A 27,676-nucleotide genomic window follows, 5' to 3' on the forward strand; every position below is an offset into this window, starting at 1 on the left:
ATAAGGAATCTAAAACCCAAAAGGTCTGCGGGACCCGATGGGATACTTCCTTAAATATTTAATGTTTGTAGGGATATATTAACTGAACCTCTCCAGATATTATTCAATCTAATCTTAACTAGTTCTACCTTTCCAAAACAATGGAAATATCCCAAAGTTATGCCAATTTATAAATCTGGGAAGAAACAGTTAATAGATAACTAAAGGCCAGTTACAGTTCTATCGTCTCCAGCTAAAATATTTGAAAGTATTTTTAATCATGTGAAATTAATTATCCCATGCTATCAGCATGGTTTTATGCCAAAGAAATCCACAGTAACCAATTTATGTAACTTTGTACAGTATGATTCTAATGAGATTGATGTGTGTTCGAGTCCTCAGTCCATAGACTGGTTTGATGCAGCTCTCTATGCCACCCTATCCTGTGCTAACCTTTTCATTTCTACGTAACTATTGCATCCTACATCTGCTCTAATCTGCTTGTCATATTCATACCTTGCTCTACCCCTACCGTTCTTACCACCTACACTTCCTTCAAAAACCAACTGAACAAGTCCTGGGCGTCTTAAGATGTGTCCTATCATTCTATCTCTTCTTCTCGTCAAATTTAGCCAAATCGATCTCCTCTCACCAATTCGATTCAGTATCTCTTCATTCATGATTCGATCTATCCATCTCACCTTCAGCATTCTTCTGTAACACCACATTTCAAAAGCTTCTATTCTCTTTCTTTCTGAGCCAGTTATTGTCCATGTTTCACTTCCATATAATGCCACGCTCCACACGAAAGTCTTCAAAAACGTCTTTCTAATTCAGATATCAATGTTTGAAGTGAGCAAATTTCTTTTCTTAAGAAAGCTCTTCCTTGCTTGTGCTAGTCTGCATTTTATGTCGTCCTTACTTCTGCCATCGTTAGTTATTTTACTACCCAAGTAACAATATTCATCTACTTCCTTTAAGACTTCATTTCCTAATCTAATATTTCCTACATCACCTGCCTTCGTTCGACTGCGCTCCATTACTTTTGTTTTGGACTTATTTATTTTCATCTTGTACTCCTTACCCAAGACTTCATCCATACCATTCGGCAACTTCAAGATCTTCTGCAGTCTCAGATAAAATAACAATATCATCGGCAAATCTCAAGGTTTTGATTTCCTCTCCTTGGACTGTGATTCCCTTTCCAAATTTCTCTTTGATTATAATCACTATTTATACTGATTTACAAAAGGCTTCTGACAAAGTAGATCATGACAGCTTAGTCAGTAAATTAATGGATTATAATCAGATCAGACTCTTATATCTCTTCTGGTTTCATATCTGAAGCACAGAAGTCAGTTTGTAATTTACAGAAACATGTTTCCTTATAATTACATTGCAAAATCTGGAGTACCACAAGGCTCTAATTTCAGTCCTTTGCTGTTTCTCTTGTTCGTAAACAATATTCCTAGCAAAATTTGGTTCTCAAAGGTATTATTATTTGCTGATGATATTAAATTATATAAATCAATATCAAACGTGCATGCTTGTTTAGATCTACAAGTTGATTTAAATATCTTGTCTGAATGGAGAAAATTTAACAAATTACCCTTCATTATTAATAAATGCAGGAAGATCACTTTTTCAATGTAAAAAGATGAGATAAATGATATCCAATTGGAACAAGTAAGTGAAATTAATGATTTAGGAAAAATATTAATTAGTAATTTAAGTTTCACTAACTTACTCATATTGAAAATGTTGTGAAAAAGGCATACAGGAGCCTTGTTTGTTTTTCTTGCCAAGAGTTAACACAAACAAACATGTATATTCACCCCTATACAGAATGTCACTGTATAATAAATTACATCCTCTGAACATGGATTTATTTCAAAATAAGAAATCTGACTTTTTGAAATCTTGTAGGCATTTATTACACATAATTATTTAGATGAATGATGCCATGGTGCCTGTTTTTGTTTTGTTTTTATTCCTCTTTTTATTATGTTCTTTATCTTCATTACTGCTGTTGTACTGTAGTTATGTAACTCTTTATTTCATACTCTATATTGTGTCTATTTCTTTTTTTTTTTTTTTTTTTGCAAGTTGCTTTACGTCACACCGACACAGATACGTCTTATGGCGACGATGGGACAGGAAAGGGCTGGAAGTGGGAAGGAAGCAACTGTGGCCTTATTTAAGGTACATATATATATATGCTAGGGGCTTTACGTCGCACCGACACAGATAGGTCTTATGGCGACGATGGGATAGGAACGGCTTAGGAGTTGGAAGGAAGCGGCCGTGGCCTTAATTAAGGTACAGCCCCAGCATTTTCCTGGTGTGAAAATGGGAAACCACGGAAAACCATTTTCTGGGCTGCCGACAGCGGGGCTCGAACCCACTATCTTCCGAATACTGGATACTGGCCGCATTTAAACGACTGCAGTTATCAAGCTCGGTATATTTTATTTCTTGTATTTTCCTAATTATGTTTAATAAGATTAGAAGTTATGAGCAAATATTGTAATTGGGCTAACACCTGTATATTTGAATGAATGAATAAATAAAACTATTTCCTCCCTTTCAATAAGTTGTTGGCGACTATGCAATATAAACTTGAAATTTAAAGTTTTTAAAAGCCTATGGAGCGTTGCACGTGAAAATGAAGGCAAGGTTTCATCACTCTTCACAGACTCTAATATCTTGGCAATTGTTGGTATTTCACTTCTAAAGAAAAACTTGTGAACTTCTTCCCAAATTGCATTCTTAGTGAAACACATACTTGTCCACTAACTTAGTTTTATTCAGACTTTTTCTGGTGAAACGACTGTTCCTACAGTTTTAAGTTCCTTTCTAGCACAATAAATACTAGCTCTATAAATGCCAGTAGTAGCAGTTACTAACCGCGTCATATTTTCGAGAGTATTACCATGATTTGCGTCACAAAACTTCTTAAAAACGTAGTGAGCACACTGTTCTTCTCCACTTCTCAGTGCTTTTCCCTCCTTATGCTTTACATGAGAAGAGCAAGGCTCATCCATCTTCACTCCACATTGAACTTTAACAAAGGTTATGTAAACGTAAATAAAAACAGTTAACTAATTCCATAACACCAAGACAAAGACTGGCTACCAACTTAATCAATAATGACATATTACTAAATTTTAGCACAAAAGAAACCGTAATAATATGTAAAGTCACTAGCGCGCCAATAACACCTGGAACACAGCAATAAACAGACAGCACGTGGGTTGTATATTAGCTAAATGAGCCGAAACTGAATACTGCAATGGCTGTTCCGCCGTTGACACATCGCCCCTCTCAAAAGGTATTTTAAAGCACGAGTATCAATTATAAATTGAAACTAAACAGCTATTTAAAAGTGAAAAGTGAAGATAAATGGATTTAGATGACGTACATAACTTTTACACAGAAATAACATCACTTAACACATGTGATGTATCATAGGTTATGATTTTCATTTCCGTGTTGACGTATAACTAATATAATAGGATTTGAGGGATGTTACACCATTCAACACAATGTAAAATATTTGAAATTTATTAAGCGAAGACTGGTTTCGACTCCTTTGGAGTAATCGTCAGTTCTTGCAGAATAATTAAATCAAAGGGACTCTGATAACAATCATCATGAGAATTGCCTAAATAAATCTCAATAGGTTGACATAAAACATAATGACAAAATTATATACAAAATGATAATTGTCTGCATACATATCAACAGGTTGACATAAAACATAATGACAAATAATATACACAATGAAATAAAACGCTTGGCACTTTAAGAAAGTTCTTGGATCTGGGTTAAAAATACTGCCGTGTGTTTGTAGAACATGGAACCGACTTGTTGGTCTTGTTTCAATCAACTTGAAAACATATGAACTAGTTGAAATAAAACACATTTGACAATGAAACATATGACAAATATAGAAATTGGTTTGGTCTAGATCACATAATCTTGCAGTGCTTTTGTACATTATGGATCAAACTTGTCAGTCTTGTGAAGAGCTGATGTTACGAATAATTGGTAGTTAAAATTAGCTGAGGGGTTGGGGGAAGATCTGCTTTGGAAGTTTAAACTGTCATCTACTATTGTTGTTGGTGTAAGAATTGATGACGATATGGCCTTGGTATGGCCTTACATTGTGTTGAATGGTGGAACATCCCTCAAATCCTATTATATTACATGTAAAGTATTTTTAACGCTTTACCAAAAGATAAGACAGTACCACTGCATTTACCATGTGTTTTTGGTATTTACATTATCCCCCAGGTTATTTGAGATAGGGTATAATTAATGAATAATTCCTTCTCATTTAACAATCTAAGTGTTACAATAAATATGATAAAATACAATACAAACCTTTAATCTCGGTCCAATTCACAGCAACTTCCGAGACTGGTATTTTTAATTTTTGTGCAATATACAACATCTCGACATCAAAGGCCCTGAAAAAGTTAACAAGCAATATTACACCTAAGATGAAAATATTAAGAAAGGAAAATGTTATCCTACAAACATAAAGGTAAAATCACAATATCGTCCAAGTTAAGATATAATACAATGTGATGCCAAATATGCAAAAGGAAGTAGTGAGAGGTATATTTAAACTTTTCATATTTGCTGGGGAAAATTATTTTTCACACTAAATGGCTTTTGTTTCATTTTAATCGACAAAACACACATTTTCCTAATAATCTTCCTTAATAACATAGTAGGGATTTTATAATTAAATCAGTAGTTTTGAAAAGGGCATCAGTCACAGTTTTTATGGAATTGAGGTTATTAAGTAAATATGTTCCTTATAACACTATCCATCGATTTACACTAAAAAGGACATTAGTCCATTGCATATTGTCATAGTTACCATGGTTTCAAAATTCTGTATGTTTTGAAAGGGGCATCAGTACTGGACTGATGCCCTATTCAAAACAACTACAGTATCACTCTCATCCAGTGGCGAATGCTGGTCGTGAAAGTCAGGCTTGCTCTTCCATTCGTGAAAGTTGGTGGGGTGGGACATGCATCGTTCTGAATGAATAAAATTTATAAACCTAATAATCGCTAAATCACATGAACATTTTAATCATCGGTTACATGAACATGCATTCAAACTGGTTACGGTCACACCTTCAAGAATGGCCAAAAGAATAACAATCAGACACATTTTATAATTATTAACAAATCATGACAAGCCAGTGATTATATAATTTAAACAAGTAAACGTCAAACTATGAACACAGAAAAATTGCAACTATTTATTAGATCTTCGTACTTGAAAACAAACTCTACTCTGTGGCTTCTCTTCACAAAACTCTCAATAACTTCATCATAGAAAGAGGACTGTAATATAATTTTTGCAAGCAATCCTTTTTCAATCGACAACATAGCTAATGACGATAGCCTCTCCTGACCTTGAGTCGTTTTACTATATGTATTAATGCGTCTCAGTGTTGAAAAAGAACGTTCTGCAGAGGATGTAGTAGCAGGAATTGTAAATTTCTGGCATACCCATGTACAATTTAGTAGTATGCATAAACTGCATTGAGTCTGAAACACTTTTCTCTTTAAAATCAGAAGATGAATACATCACACTTAATTCAGGTTTTAAGCGAACAATGTCAAAAAATGACCCATAAGTCTTTTCTAGGGCAGTAACTTCACTATCTGGAAACCTATTTCTGTGCTTCTCAAACAAATCACAATCCAACAGCGAGAAGACCACAAATTTCTTTATGCATTTAAAACGCACTCCTATTTGGACAAGTACATTGTCAATAATTTAATTGAATAGACGTTTGTATTTTGATTTTTCTGGTTCATCACTAATTCTTTGATTTTTAGAGCACGGCTGTTCTCCATAAACATCAATTTCAGTATCAAAATGTCCATACAAACTATCAAAATCTCCATCTCTCACAGACTGGATATTTAAAAAGCGCTCCTCGACCTTCTAGCCACAGTACTGAATATCCAGACTTTTTGTTTGTAAAATATTGAACACAGTATCGGAGAATGAAAAAATCTTGGAGAGCACTGCCAACAGAAATCTAGTGTTGAACTGAAGCAAGAAGAACAAAAATCCCTGTGCTTTCAATGTAGTGTCTTCATCCCAGTCGTCTGAAGTATCCTGTACATGTTGAAAGAATTTCACCAGCGTATCATAATATTCCTTCACAGTATTAATAAGACGTGAAGCAAAATTCCATCTCGTTGGTGCTACTGTTGGCAACTTCTTCTGAACAAAATCTCGAAGAGCAGCTGTTTTCTTTGCAGACTTTGGAAAAAAAAAAAAGCAAGTGCTGACATTGTTTGGAAGAAAATTGTACATTCTTTGATTTTTGAAGCAGACTGCTGTAGTGTTAAATTCAATAGGTGGCTATAACAATGCACGAATCGCATATGGATACTGGTCTTGAAGTAGTTTATTAAGCCCATTCACATGACCGGCTAAGACAGCAGCACCGTCATATGTTTGAGCCACAATCTTTTTCTCACAACTGAACTCTTAAAATAGCATGAACGTGATTTAAGAGGGCTCCAGCAGTGCGATCTTTACAAACGTCAGAAAAACCAAGAAACCTCTCTTGAATTTCACCACTTTCATATACAAAACGGAGTAAAGTAGAGAGTTGTGACTTATTAACAATATCGGACGTTTAGTCCAACATTATTGCCACAAAAGTTGCTTGTTTAAGTTCCTCCTTTATTCTTCTCACAATTACTTATTTCTGTTATTAAATCATTTTGGATTGCAGACGACGTCCTTCTAAATATGATGGAGTCTTTCAGATGAGTTGCCAGAAGAGGATCATATTCACTTATAATTTGTAGAAGTTTGATGTAATTCCCTCTGTTTACGGAAGTTGCAGACTCGTCATGTCCGCGAAATGGTAGTTCCTGTTTTTGCTATGAAAAAAAACACACTGCATCGATCAGTCGTTTAAGTATGTTACGATTTTTCTTTACCTTTTCATTATGAAGTTGGTCACTGATGCGTTTCTGTTCATCCAGCTGGTGGTCGATCCTTGTACGCCCAAAGCTATTTAACTGCAAGAAACACTTCATATGGTTTGCAGATTTCTCATGTCTTGTAATGAAGAGTGTCAAGGTGTTCAAATTGTCAAAGCCACTTTTACACCATACACCGTTATCAGCAGAAAATAGTTAACACGGCCAGCAAAGCAGCCTGTCAACCAGTGCGTATTATTATATTGAGATACAGAGAACGAACGTACATATTCTCTATTTTTCTCCCTGTGCTGTGTCTTTAAATCTGGCAGCGCCGAACAGGGCCTGCCATTCTTAATAATGTCTGTTTTCTCTTGGATAGTCCTCCGAGAACATGGATTTGATAACAAGCTGTCAATAATGCACGGTTCGGAACCCGTTGGAGCACGTCAAATCATTCAGAACAGATGATCAGGAACTTACAGTACGCTACTCACTGACACAAAACACTAGCTCTGTAGCTCTCAGACCAGAGCATCCAGCTACACATTACAAACGTGACAGCTTGCAGCCGGCCTTGGAGAGAAGAAACCTGCGAGCGCATACATTTCTCGCTGTGTCGACAGCTCCGCTGAAGCTCCTAACACACGAGCAAGCCTCGCTGGACTCGCGATTTGTAAATTGCAGATCTATTACAGATACGGTACATATTGTAACTTTTTTTAACTCGCCTGCTTTAGAAAAATATCGCGCTTGCACAGCAAGCGTAGCATGCTCGGAGAAATCGCCCCTGCTCTCATCTGATAAACCAGCAAAACTGTTGTCAATCCAGTCATTCCTTGCAGCCAATGTTATTTTATTTAGTCAGATTCTACGCTTCTTGACAATATGAGTTCTGAATCTAATTCTCAAGAAATAATTCCTAAAAAAACGTAAGCAAGGCATAAGAAATGCTGACGAATATAATCAAAATGTAATAAAAAAGTGCAAAGTTAAAGGACTTGAACACAAAAACTACAGTGGTAAAACTGTAAATGCCAGAACTACTGGACCTGATTGCAAGAACATTGATAACCTCTTAAAGTATATCATGAACTAAAAGTTATAAAATTAGTGTTCCTTATCTAAAGTACATAAGATAGGCCTACATTCTACATATTCTATATAATGAATATACTAAATAATTTATCATGGCTTGCATCCGGGAGATAGTAGGTTCGAATCCCACTATCGGCAGCCCTGAAAATGGTTTTCCGTGGTTTCCCATTTTCACACCAGGCAAATGCTGGCGCTGTACCTTAATTAAGGCCACGGCCGCTTCCTTCCAACTCCTACGCCTTTCCTATCCCATCGTCGCCATAAGACTTATCTGTGTCAGTGCGACGTAAAGCCCCTAGCAAAAAAAAAAAAATTATCATGGTTCCAATTAAATATAGTTTAATAGCTTTGTCTGTTGAAGGTACTGTACAGTTGTTTTCTTTCCAGGTGACATAGTTGTATCTGTCTGTTGAAGGTATATGCAATTGTTTTTTTTCCAGGTACAAAGGAAAGTGTTTCAGCAAATTCAATGACACAGACAAAATAGCAATTTTACAAGTATTTCATGATTTTGGGACAAAAGCTGAACAAGATTTTTTCTCCAAGGATTGCTGACTAAAACAGATATTCACCGTAAAAGACCGAGAACTAAAAACCCAAAATCAAGAGCATGTAATGTTCTTTATAGTGTTTTGTGCGAAGGAAATAAAACTATTGTGTGTAAGAAAGCTTTTCTCAGTTTATATACAGTAACACAAAAAAAGAATACAATGTCTCATATCACAGTAGGTGAGACTCCAAAAGAGCATCGAGGTAAGAGTAGAAATTGTAGAACTAAAGCTGTACCTGGGGAAATTGTAGAGAAAATACATGAACACATTATTTCTTTTCCTGTAAAGGAGGCTAAATATGCAAATCGGGATATAAAATACCTCAATGTTGAGCTCACTGTTAAAATAATGCATTCTCTTTCTTTTGTACGAAATACTAGGTCATCAAAGTCACCTATGGATTTTATTTAAAATATTTTAATGAAAACTTCGGTTATACATTCGGTAGGCCACAGAAAGATGTGTGTGCCACATGTTAAGAATTAGGCATTAAACTCAAAAGTAACTTCCTCAATGATAACGCAAAACATGTTGCAGCCACAGAGTTATTGGTTCACAAAAACAGATCCAAAAAGTTTTATAAAAAGTTGAAAGATGTTGAAAATATGTGTAAAAATCAAGACGATGTTGCATGTATTTGTTTTGATTACATGCAGAACCTGCCACTACCCCACATTCCTGTACAGGATGTGTTTTATCTTAGACAGTTGTGGGTGTATGTATTCTGCATGTATGACATGAAGAAAGGGACATTGGAGTTTCATTTATACCACGAAGATTTAGGAAACAGAGGCCCAAACGAAGTTTGCACTTTTCTTCACGATTATATAACAAACAATATACCAGAAACAGCAAAAGTGTTGTATCTATTTTCTGATGCTACCGGAGGACAAAACCGGAATACTGTAATCCGATACTTAATGACGCTCGTTTCCTCTGGACAATTTGAAAAAGTTATCCAATACTACCCAGTAAGAGATCATTCCTTCCTCTCTTGTGATCGCAATTTTGGCGTTATAAAGAGGCAGTTGAAACGTTCTGATCGTGTATACACACCCACAGAGTATGCCAAAATGTTGGTGGAGGCTAGTTCAAGCTGCAAATTTACAAGTGTCCTACACGAAGAAATCTTTTCAATTGATTTTAAAAACCGGTGGAAAGGTTTTATAAGACAAAGGTTTTATCTATTGAGTTTTTAGGGAAGAATGTTCCTAAAGAAGAAAAGAAACAGTTTAGTATATCATAATAATACATGTTTGAATGTAACAGAGGCAACAAGGGAGTGCTGAAAACTTATGACTTTACCGACGAATTAAGATCTCATACTTTTATGTTGGCAAAATGTGAAGATATCCCATTCCCTACTCAAAAGGCATACTTGGAGAAGTGCCCGATTAACTCTAAAAAAGTGGATGACATTCAAAAACTTCAACAGTACATTCCAGGAAAACATACACCCATTTATAATGAAATCTGAGAGTGGCCAACCAAGGACAGAGACGAAGCTGATTAAAAGCATACTTGTAATGTCAAAACTTGTAGAACTAAGCAAATATTTTGCTTAAATATGCCTTGGTATAATACTTGTGTGTATAGATCTTCAGTTTTGTAAAATTAAAATAGTTTAAGCTATTTTATGTTTATTCCAATTTTTTTACTTTCCCTTAGTTTTGAAAAGGACACTAGTATTTGTATTTTTTTAACAACCTCATCTAAATTATAAAACAATTATAAAATGCATGAGAATGTCTTTTTGCAACAAGTAACTAGGAAAGTTCTTTTTTTTTAAATACTGAAAATAGATTATCAAAACAGGTTTTCTTGATTTCACGAAAGTTAGAGTTCGCGGACATACGCCCTTTTCAAAACCACTGATTCAATTATGTGCAGGCTCAAACTATTGGATATAGGAGAGTTGAATTCTACTTGAAATTCCTACTCAAATCATCATCATCATCATCATCCATTTCTCTCATCTGCTGGATTGGGATGTTTATGGCAGCTTTCCATCTTCCTCTATCCAACCACCATTATTCCTCCTTAACTATGTTCCAATCCAGGTTTCTTCTAATTATACTATTCTTGATCATTTTCAACCACTTTAGCCTGGGTCTCCCTCTTGTTCTTCCTCCTTCTACCCTGGTTTGCATCAACCACTTCAGCATCTTTCCCCTCATCCATGCTTTTAATATGTCCAAAACATCTAAGTTTATCCCTCTCCATTCTGTTGTAAAGCTTCTCCCGTCCGATTTCCTTCCTCGTGTATTCCCTGGCCTGGATATTATTCTCCTGACATTTTGGCAGTGTCCAGGTTTCCACTGAGTATGTCAGTATTGGGCAGTAGTACATCTTATATGTCACCTCTTAACATTTAATTGGTACTTCCTTTCTCCACATCAGGTTTAAATCAAATGTCATCACCGTATCTCTTTTGTACTCCAAATATTTTTTCATTAATGGCTTCATACTGAAGATGGGACCTAATATTGATCTTCCATTTTGAAAGACATATTACTCTTCTTGCAACTGTCCTTCCACCTTTTTTGTCATTCCCTTTTCTAGTAACCTTTCATATATTTTTGCTACTTGAGATACAAGTGTAATTCCTCAATAATTATCACATATCTACTTGCCACCATTCTTAACTGTAGGTATTATTACTGATTTTTCTCCAGTTATTTGGTATCAGTCTTTTTATTTCAAATACTTCTAAATAGCCTTACAGCCATTGTAGACCAGCAGGTCCTGCTGCTGTTATGTCCACACAAAATTCATCCAATCCAGCTGCTTTTCCCAACTCTGCTATTGCTGGTCCCAAGCCCGGATCAGAAAGGAGGGAGAAGTCCTCAACGGCATCTATGGAGGAGAACCAGTGGTCTAGTATGGCGAAGGCGGCAATCTGCAGACGAGGTAAAGTGGTCGGGACCTACTGCATTGTGGGGAGAAGAGGGATCTTCAGAAGGCTAACGAACCCACCCTGACATCAATGGGTAGCTATCCAAGAAAGCAGTGCGAGGCAACCCCCCAGAAGGTTGTGCGTAGTATTAGCTACTCTACCGCTGAAAAGAGAATTTCCTACGACAACAGCACCAAGCAAGAAAAGCCGGACTGATTTATTTGGTACTAGACCTTTGCCTGGACATGGAAATGATTTTTGGACTGGAACCTGGAATGTCCTCAGCTTGCGCTGGACACAAGCCTTTGCAAATTTAAGTAGTGAATTCGAGATGTATAACATCTACCTTATAGCACTCCAAGAAGTATGATGGAAGGAGACTGGAAGCATAACCAGAGGAGAATATACTTTGTTTTATAGTGGTGGCACAAAAGCCTTAGTGGAACAGGTTTTAGTGTGAGGGAGGAGTGGGTAGGGGCAGTGACAAAATTTACACGAAAGAATGAGCACATATGTTTGCTACAATTGAAGGGCAATTTCTTTAATATCACATTTGTGTGCGCCCATACCCCACAGAAGACACAGCAGATGAAAATAAAGACTGCTTCTATGAACAGCTCGAGTCTTTGTATGAGGAGGCACTGGTAAATGATATCAAAGTAGTCTTGGGTGATTTTACGAGTAATGCCAAGGTGGGGGAGGAAGGCTACCTACAAGCCACAATCGACAGAGCCTACACGATGAGAGCAATGTTAATGGAAAGAGGCTTGTGGATTTTGCATCTGGTAAAGGAATGGCTGTCAGCAACACTTTTCTCGTCCACAAGAACATTCATAAAGCTACGTGGTGCTCAGCAGAATGCGTTATATGGAATCAGATTAATCACGTCCTTATCGACACGAGACATGTGATAGACCTCTTCGATGTACGTGTATGTGGGGGAGGGGGGGCAGATGTTGACACAAACCACTCCAGGGTGCGAGTGAAATACAGACAAAGGATTAACCGACTAAACAACGCCAGAGGGATTAAGCAGAAGAGGTATGATATGGACCACCTGAGTGGGAAGTAAGAGGAAGAACACGAAAATGCTGTCAAAGAACAGTTGGAGAAAGGAAACCCTGAAGACTGGCAAACTATCAAGACGTCCATACCAGCAGCTGTAGAGAAAACCCTAGATTCAAGAAAAGCCGAAATAATGAAGGATGGTTTGATGACAAGTGTAAAGCAGCTCTGGCGGAGAGAAATGAGGCAAGAAAAAAACCACAGCAGTAGGGAACTAGGAGCATGAAACAGGAGTTCCTTGAAGCTCGCAAAGAGGCAAAGAAGATATGCCAGAAGAAGAAACGCCAGTGGGAAAAGAAGAAGAGGGAAGAGAGATGCGACAGGAACGTACTCGTGCACTGAGAGAAAGAAGGAAGGCTTCCAAGCAGGGACAATTATGTGTGAGGATTCAGAAGGTACGCTTGTGATGGAGGCGAACCGTATTCCGGAGAGGTGTGCTGGATACTTCGAGTGAGTCTTGAACGAACTCAGAGTGAGAATAGACAGGATGAGGACCTCTAACAGGGAGGGCCAGGTGAGGATTTGATCACAACGGAGCTCTTGAAGAAAGGCGTCAGCTTTCTCCATGATCAGCTCCATGCCATGATAAAGAAAATTTGAGAAGAAAAAGAGATGCCTGATGAGTGAGAGGTAGCCATTGTCTTTCCAGTGCACAGGAAGGGCTCAAAGCTTAGATGTGACAACAATTGAGGCATCTCTCTCCTTAGCATGGGCTACAAGTTGCTCACCAGTATCATCATGGCAATGCTGCAAGAGTTTGCTGTACACTCTCTTGGTGACTACCAGTGTGGCATCAGAAGGAACCACTCAATCAAGGACCAAATCTTTACTATTCGATGTGTCCTGAAGAAATGCTATGAACTTAATGTACAATTTCACCAATTGTACATCGAATTTCAAAAAGCATATGATAGCATTAAGAGGAGCTTTTTGTATGAAACAACCTTGGACCATCTTGGAGTGCCTAAGAACATCATCAGATTAGTACAGGTGACACCAGCACCAAGTGTAAACTAAAGGTACAGCAAAAGTACTCAAGCAAATTCATTTTCAACCAAGGCCTGAGGCAGGGTGATCCCTCCTCCTGTGTACTATTTAACCTAGTATTGGAGAGGCTTGTCCATAACAACACCATTAGTGACCAAGGTACAATGCACAGTCTTGTCCGATATCAGAGTGAAGCAGCTGGAACAGTGCTCAATAGGCCTGTCCAGTGTCTTGTTTATGCAGATGATGTTGCCCTACTGGGAAGAACATCGGAGATGTGAAATGTACATTTGTTAAATTAAATCAGACAGCATTAGAAGCTGGACTGAGGGTGAACGGCATGAAGACAAAGTATATGACCACAATGAGGCTGGGTGAGGTACTTCAAGGGCTTGTTACTGGTAATAAGACCTTCGCTAAAACCAGCAGTTTCAAATATCGCGGTTCAATTATCACTAAGGGAAATGACTTGTCTAGAGGAAATAAATGAGAGACTGTGCTCGGGAACCAAAGCTACTTCAGTCTCTCCCATCTGCTGCGATCAAGAACACTATCACGCAGCTGTAACAAAAGCATCTATAAGACCATCTGCTGTCACCTGTTGTCACATACAGGAGTGAGATGTGGGTGATGACCAGGAGAAGTGAGGAGTTGTTGTTAAGCAGGTGGGAGAGGAAGGTACTCCGTAAGATCTGTGGGCCTGTTTGTGAACGTGGAGAGTGGCGCCTCTGTACTAACAAGTAGATATATGATCTGTATGGAGACAATACCCTCGTCGCAGAGGAGAAGAGCTTAGACATGCTGATAATTGGTGGTGATGATGATGCTTGTTGTTTTAAGGGGCCTAACACTGAAGGTCATTTTATCCATTGTTTATTTAGTCCTAAATGTAAAATAGTAACCAATTGTACTTTGTATTGCATGTATATTGTACACAGGAATATGTTATGTATCCTGCCCATCTTGTAACTTCAAGCTGAAGATGACGCTAATATGCGTCGAAACTGGTACTTTAAACTAATAAATAACATGTTGTAAACATCTTATACGACATACTTAGTATTGAATTGGTTGAACTTTTCCTCAATTCCAATTGTGAATCTCAGTTCAATACGGAAAAATGAAGTTTTTAACTTATAATGAAAAAACTTACCAGGCAAAATCAAAGGCCCATCAATATATGGGCCTAAAAATAATTGCCAAATTGGGCAAGGACATTCACTTTTTAAAACAATGTTTGTCACACAATTTAATTCCGAATTTCCTTAAAACAAACTTGAAAAAACAACGTAAATCCCCTCAACACTTGAAAACCCAAATCAAAATAAATATAATTTGGTTTAAGAATGAAATAAGATTCCTATACAAGAAAAAATCTTTCTTGAACAAGAAACTATATGAGACACACCTTGAGACAGCGTACCTACATTCTAAAGCTCAATGGGTACTTCACACAAAAGTTGCGGACAGACTATTTAACATAATAGCTCAAAAACAATCAACACACAAGAAGAAGCTTAATAATCTCAAAAACAACGCAAGGTTTAACGGACCAACCACAGAAACTTCTAAGAAACTTAGTAACCAAGATTCCTTAACAGAACAATTTCACCCTCCAATAGTAAACTTGAAAAAAAAAAAAAAAAACTATCAGACAAGGAGATTGAGATCCTTGAAAAAGGTTTGAAACACAATTGGCCAATCTTAAACAAAGTTAACATCGCTACCACACTATTCATAGAATCATCGCCACACCTCGCCAACCAACCAGCAGTGGACATCTTCCCGGACGCCCCCCCCCCCAGCTCCATTGTAGCCATTGCCCTTAATGGATTTTGGGGAAAGCTCTGGCGGTAGGTAGACCGGGATTCATATTAAGTAATCGTGTTTTTTCTTGTTCTCTAAAAAGGAATGATGTGCTTTATAAAGTTTGTTTTAAGAGACATTGAATTTGATGGGTCTGATCTTTTTTAACTATGGAGAAGGAGCCATTACTGAAATTTTTTTTGTTTTTTCGATATAATCGGTTTTATCCATGACGACGGTCGTATTACCCTTGTCGGCTTTTGTAATAATAGGGTCATGATCTTTAATTTTCTTCTTGAACTTGGTGATATGTTCTCATTCAGCAAAAGTTTCTTTGTAGGTGTTGCTATTAGTAGGTGTTGTTTTGTTGCTCACGACCAACTGTCCCCGAGCTGCCTTCTACCCCGGCTTTTATAGGCTCGGGGTAGGTCGTGTGTAAAGCAGAGGCAGCACGGGCGTTAGCCGCGAGAGAGGCAGCGAAGGGGGACCTCAAACAAGGTCCCCCCCCCCCCTCCTTTGTAAAATATATATATAAGAAGTACAAATAGCACGTGAGTCAGGGTGAACCTGTTACAACCTAGCGTTCAAGACGCCTTTGAAACAAGAACTGTATAGAGGAAAAGAAAAGAAACATTCCTTACAATCAAAGATATATACAAAGTATTCAATGACAGAGTTACATATCATCTGGAAGTCGTGTGAGCGACCTGCTCAATACTGGGAGTGCGGTTTGGCACAAGAGCCGGCGAGGCGAGGTCCCATGGCCAGTCTCAGCCTCACGTTTTGGTTGCTGGTGCTTTGCTCCCCACCCCGCGATGTCCACGTACTCGTCCCGGCCGACTGGAGCTAGCCCCGCGGGTGACCGCGGGCTGGCGGAGAGTTGGAGTGTAAGTGAACCCCTCTGGAAGAACAGCGACTTGATCGCCTGTTGCCCGGTCCACTTGAACTGTCACGTCCCACCCCTGGGCTAGGGCCAGGTATAACAGGTTGGCCTTGTTGAAGAAATACTTCCGTTGTGCCTGGTCTAGGTGAGGCCAGGCTGATAGAGCCCATAGGGTGGTTGCTGCGTCGTGGTGATCGCATCCCATAGGGATGAGAACGAGCTGTTCCCGTAATGCGAGGGCGATCTGGTGGACCTTGGTGTCGGTTGGCATGGGCAGAACCTTGTCTTAAGTCGCCGGCGGGTCCTGGTCTTCGGTACCGCCGTCGTAGGTGGGTTGATCCTCTTCTAAAAGAGTGTCCATTCTGGACTCAATGTCCTTAAATCTGTCCGCCAATGTTTGGATGGCCATGGTTAGGACTTCTATGTTATTCTGAGACATGTCTTGATCTGGTAGCACTTGATTAAGAATTTCACTAATGGTGCCAACACTAGAGGAACTTTGTGTAGCACGAGTTTGGTAATTCACTGGAGTAACGTTTGTTGACTTGTTCAATTGTTTCCTACGTGGAGTCAATTGTTTCCGAGTCCAACCTGGTCTGAGGCATACTCCGATGACCGGTGAGGTATCAGGGGTGACGTTCCCGAGAGACTGATACCTAGAGAGTTAGTTCCTGACCCTCAAACAAGGTTCCCTCCCCCCCAGTGCTTTTATCTGTAAAATGTGTATATATATATATATATATATAAAGTACAAATAGCACGTGAGTCAGGGTGAACCTGTTACAATCTAGCGTTCAAGACGCCTTCGAAACAAGAACTATACAGAGAAAAAGAAAAGAAACATTCTTTACAAACAAAGATACATACAAAATATTCAATGACAGAGTTACATATCATCTGGAAGTCCTGTGAGCGACCTGCTCAATGCTGGGAGTGTGGTCTGGCGCATGAGCCGGCGAGGCAAGGTTCGCCGCTGTCCCGCGGCCAGTTGCAGCCTCACGTTTTGATTGCTGGTGCTTTGCTCCCCACCCCGCGATGTCCACGTACTCGTCCCGGCCGACTGGAGCTAGCCCCGTGGGTGACCGCGGGCTGGCGGAGAGTTGGAGTGTAAGTGAACCCCTCTGGAAGAACAGTGACTTGATCGCCTGTTGCCCAGTCCACTTGAACTGCCACGTCCCAACCCTGGGCTAGGGCCAGGTATAACAGGTTGGCCCTGTTGAAGAAATACTTCCGTTGTGCCTGGTCTAGGTGAGGCCAGGCTGATAGAGCCCGTAGGGATGAGAGCGAGCTGTTCCCATTCTGGATGTCCCCATATGCCCCATCATTAATTACAGGCCTAGCCCATTATACAAATTGGCCCAATTCATTCAGAAATTCCTTAGTAAAAATTATAAATTCCAGTTGAATAAATCCGTAAAAAACACTAGTGAATTAATAAAAAATTGGACAAATTCAAAATACCTTTTCACACTATTCATTTGATATCAACAATATGTATCCCAGCATTAACACTAAAAAACTCTTTCCCATTATCCATAAGAAATAAATGCACATAGTGGGATATGTATCCCAGCATTAACACTAAAAAACTCTTTCCCATTATCCATAAGAAATAAATGCACATAGTGGGCTAAGTAAACTTGAGATCCAAGATTTCACGCAGGTCCTAAAATTAGTGGTTAACAACAACTACCGTATTTCACGGCATAATCGTCGCCACCGCGTAATCGTCGCATCCTTTATTTTCAATACAAAAATCGGACTTTAAACCTTTAATTACATAATCGTCGCACGTCCAAATTTTGTTCACTAATCTGGTTAAAAGGTAAATGTAACTGCAACGTAAGTTGCACATGAATGCGCAATTTAAATACGTGTATGGTTTATGGGCAATTTGGCAACACAGTCACGTTTGCGACATGTTGCACAACGTATAAATAAATAATACCGGTATATGTACGACGCATGGCTTACCGGTAGACTATCGGCAGTTTGACAACGTGGTCGCGAGACAGTGTACTATTTATTCACCACCTACATATTATGAGTTCCCATTTGAAATACGTAAGGCTGTAAGTTATCGCTTATCGGCAACGTCGCCAGGAAATACCGGCTAGGTAGGTTGAATGGACCTCGAACCAGCCCCCAGATACAGGTAAAATTCCCTGACCCGGCCGTGAATTGAACCCGAGGCCTCCGTGTAAGAGGCAAGCACGCTACCACTACACCATGGGGCCGGCTCCTGTGTTATTGCGCACGAAGTGAAATCCAAGACGATAACGCAGATTTCCACGGAATTATTCAGCCGAATTATTTACGATGTCTCAGTTGTCATCGCTAGACTCTTATCTTACTACTACGTCATAAGTGTACGGGCATGGGATGAAAACTTTTATCCAAGCAGTCAAGATAATTATTATCCAATGCTATTAAAGTTTTATTTTATAAACTCGTCAGTAATGTAATGTAAAATCATCAATAACTGGGAAGAAATATTAACCTAATTACCGTATGTTTAAAAGAAATTGAAAAAAATGAATGTTTGTTACTGACGTCTCGAAATACAGTCAACTATACAGTAGATCTACACCGCGCTAGCTAGAGCTCCGGTTTGCGAGCTTTGCGCAAGCGCAGTAGTGTGTCGCAACCAACGAGCTAAACTGATAAATTGTTGCATGCTTCCTTGCTGCCTAACAGTATTGGCTGCTCTGGAATGGACAGATCACAGATGCATTTATTTGTTTCAGATTTACGTGATTACTGTAGACATGTGTGCGTGAGAATTTAAGTTTTTAATTTGTGTTTTGGGTGTTTGCAGAAATAATTTGTTTTAATAGTGAACAATTACGGAAAGTCATTTATATCGCAAAACATTAACGTGTGAAGCATTTATAAGCGATTAAGGGTAAATATAGAAACTATTCTGCGGGCTTCAAGCTAAGCGTAATTGCCTTCGCTGAACAGCACGGGAACAGAGCTGCAGAAAGAAAATTTTCTGTGAGTGAAAAGTCGGTGCGTGACTGGCGGAAAGTAAAAAACAAGCTAAAAAGCACAAACCCTTCTAGACGCGCGTTTAGAGGTCCTAAAACAGGGAAGTTTGCTATAATTGACGAAGAAGTGTTTAGGTACGTCAGTGAAATACGTAACAATGGCTGCAGTGTATCATATGAAATGTTACAAATTAAGGGACAGGAGGTAGCGCGCAAACACAACATACCGGTAACTCAGTTTAAGGCGACTCGTGGGTGGATTAAGGGGTTCATGCGACGACACAATCTGTCAGTGCGAAGGAGAACAACACTAAGCCAAAAGTTGCCTGCTGATTACACGGACAAGATTGTAAATTTTCACAGATTTGTCATACGTTTGTAGGATGCTAAAAGGTTAGTTTTTTCCACCTATTCAATACATATAAATTTTATAAATTAGGAATTTATTGTTGATTCCACTTGAGACATGTTTCGCCCTTCATTGAGGGCATCATCAGTCAAAATACACCTCAAGGTAAAAAATCAGGTAACTGGTTAGTAGTTGACGGTACAAATTAATACATATTATTAATACAATTACAAAAATTAAGTATGGGAAATAGTTGTACAAAAGTGATGGTTGAACATATAGGTTTATAGATGAAAAGTCAGCACCAATGCCTAAAATTAACATAGTAGAGTTCGGCAGTGGTGCTCTGGAGAAACAGTTGACACAATCATATTGAAATAAAAAGTTAAAAAATATTTACATTAAAACAATTAAGGGAGAAAAGGTGTAGTGTTCGGCGTCAATGTTTGTATCCAAAAATTAATGTCAAAGGTTGGTAACTATACAGTATTTACATTGTTCAATTGAACAGTTGAGATAAAGTTTTAAAAATATTTACATTATAACATCCAGCGTAAATGTTTGTAATAAAAACTAATGTCAATAGTTGGTAACTATTGAACCCGAGTGACTTAGGCCCATAGTCAGTCATGATTTGATCGGTAAAATAAAATGGTACATTTATTGAAATACAGAAGGGACGTTGAAAATATTTCGTTTAGGTAATGTCGAAATCAGAGCGAAGGAAGGACGACAGACTGGAGCCTGACGGATTAGCTCAACACGACAACTTTTAGCTACTTCACAGCAGGGAATATCATTAGTTGGCGTACAAGGAAATACAGAGTCCACAAATAAGTCTTGGTCAGAAAGAGGAAGGGGGAGAGTCATACAAAGGAAACTCACAACATGAGTAATACCTTGGGATATTTTTGGTAGAACGGAAATTCCATGACCTCATGGAAAATTACAGCGGCTGAGTGTACGTTCGCTAGCCTAAGTTCGAGCAGGTGGAGATTTAAATCACGTGACCGCTTGCCGGCCAATAGTAAAAATTTTTGCTATTTTGCTTTACGTCGCACCGACACAGATAGGTCTTATGGCGACGATGGGATGGGAAATGCCTAGGAAGTGGAAGGATGCGGCCGTGGCCTTAATTAAGGTACAGCCCCGGCATTTGCCTGGTGTGAAAATGGGAAACCACGGAAAACCATCTTCAGGGCTGCCGACAGTGGGGCTCGAACCCACGATCTCCCGATTACTGGATACTGGCCGCACTTAAGCGACTGCAGCTATCGAGCTCGGTGTAAAAATTTGATGGGAGACTCAGTGATACCATCTTAAGGAATGATGGATGAGATATTTTCGTAACTACAAAAGTAATCAGTAATAAATTATTATGAGTACGCGGATGGGTGTACTGAATTTATTAGATGTCATGCATGGAAAAATAATCAATACTTATTGGCAAATTAAATAAATTGAAGGCTGGATTTCTTGGAAACCGGACAGCTTGAATGTCATTGGCTGGACGAAGACCACGTTGTCAGAGACGCTTACAAAGGCGCGAAATGTGAGGAGCGAAATCCATCCGTATCTCCTAAATCTGTGATCACCAGGAGTTCATATTTAATCCAGCAGATATGCTAGCGGAGTGGATTAATTTGATGTAAATTTTAACTTCCAATTCGGAGTGCAAGTACCGATATTAAAAATCCACCCCCTCCCTAAGGGGTATGACGTCAACGAATCCGCGGGAAAAAGGCTTCATCCATATATACGGGGCAAGGGATCATCGCCAGCACACTTGTAGTGAACCTCGGAAGCTAAATTGACGGTCGCAACACACTTGTAGTGAACCTCGGAAGCTGAATTGACGGTCGCCAGCACACTTGTCTTGAATCGTTGGAGCTGAATTGTCGGTCGCCGTACACTTGAATTGAATATCGGGAGCTGAACTGTTGGTCGCCGCTAACTTAGAATTCTACGGTCGTACAGTCATTTAAGGGCGCGAGCATCCGCCAGTGTTTGTAAAATGTGATCGCGCTCAAGCAACATGTTAAATCTGGAAATAGTTAACGTAGGATAGTGTTTGTTATTTATGAATATCAGTGATGTAAAGTAATTACACTGCAAGAGAGTAGTATAAATTATATCACCATAAGTACGTGCATAACAGACTGTGTGACGAACAGTACTTTCAGGGAATAGTAGCCTGTACTTTGCTATATCGAACCGATATTATGAACACGTCAAGAATGCCGTATAAAGCGGGCGTATCGCGACGGGCGTAATAGTTGACACCTCGTCGTACGTGTCCAGGTCCATGGTGCGGTAGTTGGACGAAGATTAAATAGTGTAAATATATTAAATTCTTGGGTCTAGGATAGAAATTTGTTGTATCCAAGTTAAAGTATACAGTGTTAACGTTGTAAATGGTGAAGGTTGGTGGTAATCAAGATATGAGTGTAAAATGATAATGTGCCAGGAAATCTTTTGTGAAACTACGCCATCAAGAATGGAGGAGTAAAACGCAGAGAGGGGCCGGATGGAGCCTCTCGTCTGCAAAGCTGTAATGGAATACCGATAACTAAGATGAGTACTAAACTGTAAATAATATTTGGGAAATGTTATCGTGATGGGAAAAATGGGAATAATTTGGTTATACTTGGTTACCTTCTGTAACAAGATGGGTCGCTTAACGACCCCATCCTAAATTTGTAGCACGGACAGTAGTAAATCATAATAATGTAAATAATCGGGTCTTTTATGTATTCAGTTTGTTGAAGATGTAAATTTGTATATATAGTGTAGTACGTTAAGTCATGCATGCATTCATATTTTCTTTGTAGTCAATAATTTTCTTTACATTTGATTTTGGTTATGCTAGTTAAATAAGACCCGATATGTGCTTTTATGTTTTGTCAATTTTAACGAGCCATTTAATGACATGGGAGGAAAATCCAGCTTCGCCATACCAGTGGTGTTTTGTTGTAATTAATATGGTCATATTTTCAAAGTGAAGTTGTTAAATTTGTGAGATGCGATTAATATAATAATTTCCAAGTAAATCATATCTGGAGTGTTTAGTGCCAGAATAAATCGAGTTTGTAAAAGGGGTTATGCGTTAAACATATTACGAGTGGACTACCGAGTAACAGGCGAAATTATTATTTTTTTAAAAATATTAATAATAATAATAATAAATAAATAATATAACTATTTTTTTAAGAAGATATTTTTTTTAAATATGATTCGGAGATAATAATAATTCATGTGATCAAGTGTTGAGTTCATTGGGAATCATTTAATGACGGGATGTCGTTTTTTTTATTCGGAATTAAAGTGCGTGATAATTTAATTTGGTCAATTAATAATATTGAAATGTAGATCGGTGCTAATAATCCGTACATGTTAATGAATGTGTGGTTTAAATTACGGTCCAATATTTTTTTTTACGTATAAATGTCGTGTCTTGAAGTTGCGATTTATTAGCCGGAAAACGTAGGGCTAATATTACGAGACCATGATTGTCAAAATTTGGTAAATATAATTTCAAGATGTTACGATTATTTGTGGAGAATGAACTAAAGCGTAGATCAAAATGAGAGAGAAAATGTGAAAGAATCTGCAGTCAGATAATAAAAGGTCGTACGATGTCAGAAATGAATAAATAAGTCAGTTGATAATTCTGTGAGAAATAAATGAATCGAGGAATATGGAGATAGAGAGGAAAATAAATTCCGTACGAGAGACACTTAGGATATTGAAATGAGTGTAAAATGTACGGGCAGTGTCACAGAGAAATACTGAGTTACGCAGCGGGTAGAATTCGAACCCGTGACAGCATGTACGAAATAAATAGACTGCACAGCTATTCGTTGAGATACAACGGATCTAAGGATAATGAGAGTTCAGATTCCACATAAATGGTCGTATATTGTATTCATTGTAATGACGAGCGAGGACAATCATGATGTCGTGATAATAATAATAATAATAAATATTGCAGATAAAGGATTGGACCGCCTTAATTAAATGAGCGTTGATAAAGATGTTAAACGGGAATCTAAATGAGAATATGCAACCGATAATAATAATAATAATAATGTAAGGACGATGTTAAATCATCGCGGTCAGTTTAATAATAATTGTCATAATAATAACTGTAATGATGTCGTTGGTTGATCAGTGAAATGTTTGTAATTGCGACCGATATCTTAATATATATTTTGGCGGAAGTGACCGGTCAATTAATAATAATAACCTCTTAAGTGACATGAATAATAATAATAATAATAATAATAATAATAATAATAATAATATTGAGTCACCTATTCATTAATAATAATAATAATAATAATAATAATAATAATAATTTCAAGGATGATAATTTCGTGGATTAAATTATTTGGTGACAATATCCCTCTATTTGTATGTTGAATAATACGAGTGATAATATTAGAGTCATTTGGTACCTCGTTATCGTACGGTTTCCATACGGGACGATGTTACAGTAATGCTTGGCGTGTTGGTTTACTTCGCTCGCGATGCGAGGGGGGCCATTGGCACGGTATCTTCCCACCGCTTCTGGTTATCTCATCTGTGGCAGTAGTCTGTTGAGGCTAACTGGAAACAATTCAGATCACATGTAAATAAAATGTAAATGCTAATTCAGTGGTATGGCACCAGCTGGATATCGTAAGATAGGAACTGTCCGTGGAATCCAGTTTTCGCATTTCACGAGAAACATTACCCAGTCCGAGTACCGGTTTCGGAAAAATGTATATAGCCGGAGTACGTCATCTTAGTTAAATCGGGAAGCCGACCGTAACATGGGTTATGCTCGGGCTCCCGATAGAAGGAAGCTATATCTTTGAGTGACGGTTCGATTCAAATGGAATCGATCCGTAAATTATACCTCCAAAATGTCATTTTATTTCAGAAGCAACACAGCAAGATATTGATACCACTTGCGGTATGGCAAGTGATTTATATATGTAACATGTGTGTAAATTCAAATATTGTTGCCACGTGTATCAAAGTTTCATACGTCAAATGGCGTAATAAACCGCTCCTTCTGGCAAATTATTTCAAAGGAAACCACTCTCATAATCTTTTTATTGTAGTTAGATGATGCCCTTTTTAAAGTAATAGTCACTTCCTAGTCCTATCATGGAGTCCTTAAATTCAAGTTACAATCGAGCCTTCCCTATTTTAAATTTAAGTTGCTCCGTTCATCCCCGTGTTCTATTATGCCGTTATATTTATATTTGATGATTTAAATAATGAACCGACACCCCTGAGATAAATGCTAGTCTGGGACTCGGGAGGTGGACGGGTGCACTATATAGTAATTACAATATCTAATTGAATAGTTGAGAATTTACATATACATACATAATTACAAAAGAGCAGCTGGTGTGCAAGGATAAAAAATTTTTTTAGTACCAAGTGCGTCCTGATGTTTTAGAGGTTGGAAGAAGGAATTAGTATTGACATTTCAGAAATATGTAGAGCAGTTTAATTTAGTTAAAATCACCGGGGGTAGGGAAATATTTCATAGTCAAATGAGGTTTTATAGGCATCAAGCTGGAAGTTTTTCAGTTGCAGTGCCGAGATCGGTACGGAGACTGGTCAGTGTGGATGGAGATTCATGGGTATTCCGTGCGTTTGAACGGCAACAATGGTGACAGTTATTAGTGGGTAATTGCTAGTTATATCGGTAATTGCTAATTATGAAAATGTTGCGGGTTGAAACTTTCGCTTATTCTTTTAGTTGACTTCTGTAGCATCGAATGTGATGTGAAGACATCGGTGTGAAATGCCGGTGAGACAAATTGATATTGTTCCGTGGAATTTGACTGATGATGCCCTCAATGAAGGGCGAAACATGTCTCAAGTGGAATCAACAATAAATTCCTAATTTATAAAATTTATATGTATTGAATAGGTGGAAAAAACTAACCTTTTAGCATCCTACATTCAGTATCTTCAATACGGATAGCAATGATTTTTATCACTTGCATTGTCATACGTTTGCGCAAGGAAACTTCGTACTTGCTTTCTCAAATCGGTAATGCCGATCAGACTCCAATCTTTTTTGATATGCCTCGCAACAGCACTATTGCGCTAAAAGGATCACGGAGTGTATTAATGAAAACCAGCGGTAGTGAGAAGTTGCGATGCACGGCAATGCTAGCCATTACAGCTGACGGGAGAAAGTTGCCGCCTAAGAATATACAGTTTCCCCGTGGAATTCATGTACGAGTGCAACCAAAGGGTTGGATGGACGTAGAACTCATGCTGGACTGGGTTAAAACTGTGTGGAATAGAAGACCTGGTGCACTACTAAAACAACCAGCTCTGCTTGTTTTAGATAGTTTCCGAGGTCACCTCGTGAACGAAGTGAAGCAAATTCTCACTACAAATAAGACACGACAGATAGTCATTCCTGGTGGCCTAACATCTGCTTTGCAGCCACTAGACGTATGTGTTAATAAACCCTTTAAAGACCACTTACGTCGATTTTACAACGAGTGGATGATGAGCGGTAATCAGCAATTGACGCCTGCCGGAAATATCAGGCGTCCACCCTTGGACTTGTTATGCTCGTGGGTGAAGAAGAGTTGGGATCTTATACCACCTGAACTAGTCTCCAAGAGCTTCAAAAGGACTGGGATTTCGAATGCACTAGACGGTTCCGAAGATGACGCAGTGTGGCAGGGAGACGAAGAATCTGATACTGGTATTAACAGAGGCGAGGACGGCGCATCAGATAGCGAAACCTGCGATAGCGACACCGAAGATTTGGAATAAATTGCGTACCTGTAAGTCCGCATTTCACGACAAAGCGATAATTTTTTGCAAGTGTAATATTTTAACTTTAATACTCAAATTAATGACAAATTAATACGTTCATTTTTATTTTCAGGTTGGAAAAACGTTCGCCGAATTGTTGCGAAAAAATATGAATTTTGTTTTAGACTATTTTAATTATTTTGATGTATAAACGCGAGTATTACGTGCATCTTAAATTTGTATCAAATACAATTTAGTTATAAATACACTGACTGACAGAGCAAATGCAACACCAAGAAGGAGTGGTCAGAACTTTATGCCAATTGCAGGGTAGACTGACGTCACTGAGGTATGCTCATGATGTGAAATGCGCCGCTGTGCTGCGCACGTAGCCAACGATAAATGGGACACGGCGTTGGCGAATGGCCCACTTCGTACCGTGATTTCTCAGCCGACAGTCATTGTAGAACGTGTTGTCGTGTGCCATAGGACACGTGTATAGCTAAGAATGCCAGGCCGCCGTCAACGGAGGCATTTCCAGCAGACAGACGACTTTACGAGGGGTATGGTGATCGGGCTGAGAAGGGCAGGTTGGTCGCTTCGTCAAATCGCAGCCGATACCCATACGGATGTGTCCACGGTGCAGCGCCTGTGGCGAAGATGGTTGGCGCAGGGACATGTGGCACGTGCGAGGGGTCCAGGCGCAGCCCGAGTGACGTCAGCACGAGAGGATCGGCGCATCCGCCGCCAAGCGGTGGCAGCCCCGCACGCCACGTCAACCGCCATTCTTCAGCATGTGCAAGACACCCTGGCTGTTCCAATATCGACCAGAACAATTTCCCGTCGATTGGTTGAAGGAGGCCTGCACTCCCGGCGTCCGCTCAGAAGACTACCATTGACTCCACAGCATAGACGTGCACGCCTGGCATGGTGCCGGGCTAGAGCGACTTGGATGAGGGAATGGCGGAACGTCGTGTTCTCCGATGAGTCGCGCTTCTGTTCTGTCAGTGATAGTCACCGCAGACGAGTGTGGCGTCGGCGTGGAGAAAGGTCAAATCCGGCAGTAACTGTGGAGCGCCCTACCGCTAGACAACGCGGCATCATGGTTTGGGGCGTTATTGCGTATGATTCCACGTCACCTCTAGTGTGTATTCAAGGCACGTTAAATGCCCACCGCTACGTGCAGCATATGCTGCGGCCGGTGGCACTCCCGTACCCTCAGGGGCTGCCCAATGCTCTGTTTCAGCAGGATAATGCCCGCCCACACACTGCTCGCATCTCCCAACAGGCTCTACGAGGTGTACAGATGCTTCCGTG

At 39.1% G+C, this 27,676-nt stretch overlaps 1 protein-coding gene across 1 annotated transcript in view; it reads right to left on the reverse strand.

The window, feature by feature from the left end:
* Positions 1-27,676, reverse strand: part of LOC136864476 (dolichyl-phosphate beta-glucosyltransferase) — a 333,811-nt gene that overhangs the window by 9,904 nt on the left and 296,231 nt on the right. Inside the window, exon 6 of the mRNA XM_067141499.2 lies at positions 4,366-4,451. Within this exon, the coding sequence (XP_066997600.1) occupies positions 4,366-4,451 (86 nt within the window). The remainder of the gene's footprint in view (positions 1-4,365; positions 4,452-27,676) is intronic.

Source organism: Anabrus simplex, chromosome 2 (assembly GCF_040414725.1).
Source record: "Anabrus simplex isolate iqAnaSimp1 chromosome 2, ASM4041472v1, whole genome shotgun sequence".
Lineage (NCBI taxonomy): Eukaryota > Metazoa > Arthropoda > Insecta > Orthoptera > Tettigoniidae > Anabrus > Anabrus simplex.